Source organism: Lissotriton helveticus, chromosome 1_1 (assembly GCF_964261635.1).
Source record: "Lissotriton helveticus chromosome 1_1, aLisHel1.1, whole genome shotgun sequence".
Taxonomy (NCBI): domain Eukaryota; kingdom Metazoa; phylum Chordata; class Amphibia; order Caudata; family Salamandridae; genus Lissotriton; species Lissotriton helveticus.
Window position 1 is genome coordinate 966,032,373 of NC_136057.1, and position 4,807 is coordinate 966,037,179.

The window sequence follows — 4,807 nt, forward strand, 5'->3', positions numbered from 1 at the left end:
CAAGGCATAACTATGGCAAAAACATAGGCAAACGCACAGCCAGAGAGGCACTGAAGGTACTGCACACAGTCAAACACGCATACAGGGTACACGCAAACACACCTGCCCGTGCGCGCACACACACACACACGTACGTTCTGCTAGATAGTCAGATACCTAAATATATTGAAGTACATGACCCTTACAGATGAATACAAACACAGAAATGCACATAGACAAGCAAGATGAAACAGAGACCGATGCACACAAATGCACCTCACACACAGACACCCGCATACAGACACACGCACAGCCCATCAACAGTGTAATTCATTTATAGCTTAAGCTTCAGAAACCTTTCTGTGGGTGCCTACAAATGATCTGAAAACCTGGGTTCTATGACTGCAGACAAGGGTTCAGCATTTTTGAGTCGTCACACAGTACCCCTTCCCACTAACCAGTGACCGTACGGCTACCACACAATCACACACATGGGCCGACCAGGGGTTGCTCTCGCTTAGCCTAAACTACTCATAGATGCTGCAACTTACCCTCTGATTGAGGAGAGTTGGGACGTTTGCTGTTCACCTCCAGAGCCGTCACTAGATCCTGGAAGTGTTGACTGGCTCATGTGTGCTTGTAGTGGAGTTTCACAGAGTGCACAGGGAGCAACACCGCGTAGTACTTCTTCTATGTTTATGGGGAGGTCACGCTACCACACTGACGGATATGTTGGTTTGCGATACATGTAAGCAAATACATGTTGATCAAAGTAAACTATCCTCTACGTAATGGAGGACAAGCTCTGTTTGTCAAAAGATTTAACATGCTGGTTTTTAAATCACATGTAGGAGGGCTGTGAATTTAGCGGCCATTTTAGAATGTTCTTAACTGCTGGTTTGTGTCTGAACGATCGTTATGTTCTATGCTGTTTCAGTTTATTAAACTAACCCGTAGGTTGAAAATACATGTCTGTAGTTTAAATTGCTCTCGCTTTCGGTGGGGTGTGAGTGACGTAGCAGCCGATGTAAGTGGTGCCGTCCTGCAGGCAGGGGTCGGGCAGAGAAGACAAGGAAAACAGGTTAGGGAGGGAAGGAGGCCCAGAGAGTGCCAGTATGCGGAAGGGTTATTTAACACACCGCCTGCAGAAGCCCGGGCTAGGAGAGCCAGTGTGAGGAGAGAGGGAGGGGTGGACAGAGCAGCGCAGGTCAGCAGGGTTGCGGGTCCCATCACAGCAGTTGCCGTTCTGCAGCTTCCCCCGGGGGTTTGCATGGACAGGATATCCAGCTCGAACTGCCCGGAGCACAGACACAGCTTCACCGGGAGAGAGCTGAAGTTAGAGCATTTACACTGCGCTCAATCCACATGGCACAAAAACAAGGGCACTCAAACCAAAACAAGCGCGAAAGTGAAAGAGGATCTCTTGTCTTTATGAAGCCATTTTGTTTAAACATGACCCTATTGAGTGACGCATTTCCTGCATAAACCACTGGCTTTAGGAAAACCTCCTGTTTTTCATTGACATGTTTACCCATTAGGTTGCATGTTTAAACAAAATATTACTTTGGTGTTGCTCACAAATCTGTCTCGAGAAGCGGTGTCGGTACATCGGTCATGACTTGGTATCGGTCCATCGGCCGTGACGCGGTGTTGGTCCATCGGTCGTGACGCAGTGTCGATCAATCGGTCATGGGGCGTGTTGGTCCATCGGTGGTGCGGCGGTGTCGGTCCATTGGTCGTCGGGTGGAAAATCAGATTCCTGGCCCTTGTTACTTATTACATAGTAACAAACTAGTTGGAGAACTCCGCAATGGCCTACAGTCCAGTTTCCAAGCCTTGCAAACGACCCAGATTGATATAGAGCAAATACAGGACCTTCCAGGCAGCATGGGAAGAAGAGTACTTGTTTGTTGAATGCCCAAAAGAAAAAGCCACCTGTTTGCTTTGCAACGAGAAAGTAAATGTTTTTAAGAGGTATAACCTGGATGAAGGAATCTGAGAGTGTTACAGAAACGTCTTTCAAAATATGCTACTTGCTTGCCAAACATAAAAAAACATTCACAGATGCAGAGCTGGTGAAGGAATGTTTCCTTTCAGCAGCCGAAATTTTATTTGACAACTACACTAATAAAGCCTGCCTTTTAAAGGAAATCAGTGCATTGCAGCTATCAGATTCCACGTGTGCACGTAGAATAGAGGCAATGGGTCAAAACGTCCAGGAGCAGGTGATTAAAGCAGTCAGAGAGTCACCATTCTTCAGCATTGCCTTGGATGAGTCCACAGACAGAGGAGATGTGGCCCAGTTATTAGTTTGCATGAGGTATCTGGACCAATCGCTTCATCCCAAAGAAGTGTTCCTGTGCCTTCTACCACTGCAAGGGCACACAAGAGGAGAAGATATACTGGACAGCATGTGCAACTATTTTAAAACTAGTCACATACAACTGAACACTCTAGTCAGCATAACAACAGATGGAGCTCTGATAGGCCATGACAGAGGCTTCATATATATGCTTAAAAGGAAGCTCATAGGACAGACTGTGATAGACTCCCACTGCATTATTCACCAAGAAGTACTGTGTACAAAATTAAAGCATGGAGAACAGAATAATGTCCTAAAAGTTGCAGTGAAAATTGTTAATTTTATCCGTGCCAAAGCTCGGAACCACAGGCTTTTTAAAGCAATGCTGCACGAATCTGAAGTGGAATATACAGACCTCTTGATGCACACTGACGTGGGTTGGCTAAGCAAAGGGAAGGTTCTGGAGCAGTTCATCGCATTGCTTCCTGAAATTGTACTCTTTGTGAACAGTAGAGGTCAATCATTCCCAGAACTAATGGATGTGAAATGGCCTATTGTGCTTTATTTTCTTTCAGAACTTTTTACACATTTTAATGCTCTCAATTTGACCCTGCAATGTAAACAACAGTGTGTGTGCTGCATGATGAATTGTATTTATGCTTTTGAAAGTAAGCTTGTGCTATTCAAAGAACAACTGGATCATAGTGACTTCACCCACTACCCAAAACTGTTGGCTGTGATGCAGAGGTTTTCAGATGCACAAGAATTTCTGTCAAAGCTAGGCCTTGATGCTTGTCTTGAAGACATTTCTGGGGAGATCATACGCCGATTTTCTCTATTCAGAGCCCTCACCCCTCTGTTCAGGCTGGTTGAAACCCCCTGGATGATTAGTGCACTAAATCTTGACATTGCTGCCCTTATTGGCACGGAAAGGGCTGAAGCAGAAATAGAGCTGATTGACATTCAGCACAATTCAGCCCTCGGAGCATTTTTTGGGGGTCAAGTACCAGAAGAATCCTGGAAAATTGTGCCTTCTGAGAAGTTTCCTCTTCTTTTTGTAGTGGCCCAGAAGGTATTTGGTATGTTTGGGTCTACATATGTTTGCGAAAGTTAATTTCCCACAATGGGACTGATGAAGAGCAAACTCAGAAATAAGCTTACGGACATACATTTGGACCAGCTCTTAAGGCTTACCATTTCAGACTTGGTACCAGATTACAGAAAAGTAATTGGTGACATGAAATGTAAAATAAGTTCATAGTGTTTGTTTTTAACATACCTATTTTTTGGACTCTGAAGCCTGTGCTACAATGGGCATGTGCTGAATATCCGGTTACTGCAAATTGCCATGCAATGCCTTTTAAGATTGCTATTATTTGGTAATAAAACATTATACACAAACATTATATAAAAATGTGCTCCTTGTAGTTACATCTGCTTTGGAAATACAGCATTGTCTAGTAATGTTTTGAAATGGTAGTGATTTTTTTTCCTCGAGCCCCCCCCACTGACCCCGCCCCCATTGGTGTGGGCCTTGGCCACAAACCACACTGTAAATATGGACCTCGAGAGAAAGATTGTGAGTACCCATGGTCTAGAGGAAATGCACAAAACCCATCTATCACACACCTCAGATCTATATTTAAAGACAGGCAGAGGCACAGATTGGTTACGGTGAGAAAAAGCCACCTTCTAAGTATACTTAGAATCTGTAGTCTACTTGGGAATAATAATAAATGCAGAACCAGGAAGAATAATAGAAGATAACTATACACCGCTTATCCATTCGATGGAAACAGAATTAAAAAGAATGGATTCGCTACAGCTATCATTGATTGGAAGGGCCAACGTTATAAAAATGACAATGTTTCCCAAGGTGCTTTATAAATTAAGGTCAATCCCATTTAAAATCGACGAGAAGATTATAAAAAAGATTGAGGCTATATTCATGAAATTTGTGTGGCAATATGGTAAAATAAGGCGATCAAATAGATATATGTCACTACCACAAGATAGAGGAGGGTTGGGATTGCCAGATATCAAGAGCTATCATCTCGCATGTCACCTCACAGACATGGGCATCCTACTTCATTCGGGGGGTCCAACCCTCAGGCAGGCGGTGATACCATAAATTTTTCAGCTTTTGGTGGGAAGTGAAGCTGTAGGGCTCCTATTAAGGAGAACTCAGAGGAGTTACTACAAGGAAATTGGATTTAAAACGCTTGAAGACGTATGGTATATATGGAAAAATGTTTAAAAAATCCTAGATATACCCACTATCCATCAGAGAACACCGCTTTGGAACTCAACACTCTTTCCAAACCTTAGTAGGGATGGAGCGTGGTGCCATTGGGAGGGTCAGGGCATTGTGGAGTTGGGACAAATAATGATTAGTGATCACTGTAGAACGCTCGAAGAACTTACGCAACACTATTCCCTACAAGGCTATCAAGAGCTTAAATACTTACAGATTGTTAATAGGATTAAATCAATTAGGCCACGTATCACTTTGCTTGGGAGATATGA

The 4,807-nt window shown here is 43.7% G+C and overlaps 1 protein-coding gene across 1 annotated transcript; it reads left to right on the plus strand.

The window, feature by feature from the left end:
- Nucleotides 1-1,964: 1,964 nt before the first annotated feature.
- Nucleotides 1,965-3,395, plus strand: LOC144763274 (general transcription factor II-I repeat domain-containing protein 2A-like). Its single transcript, XM_078648733.1, has one exon. It carries the CDS (start codon nt 1,965-1,967, stop codon nt 3,393-3,395), a length of 1,431 nt encoding a protein of 476 aa, XP_078504859.1.
- Nucleotides 3,396-4,807: the final 1,412 nt, after the last annotated feature.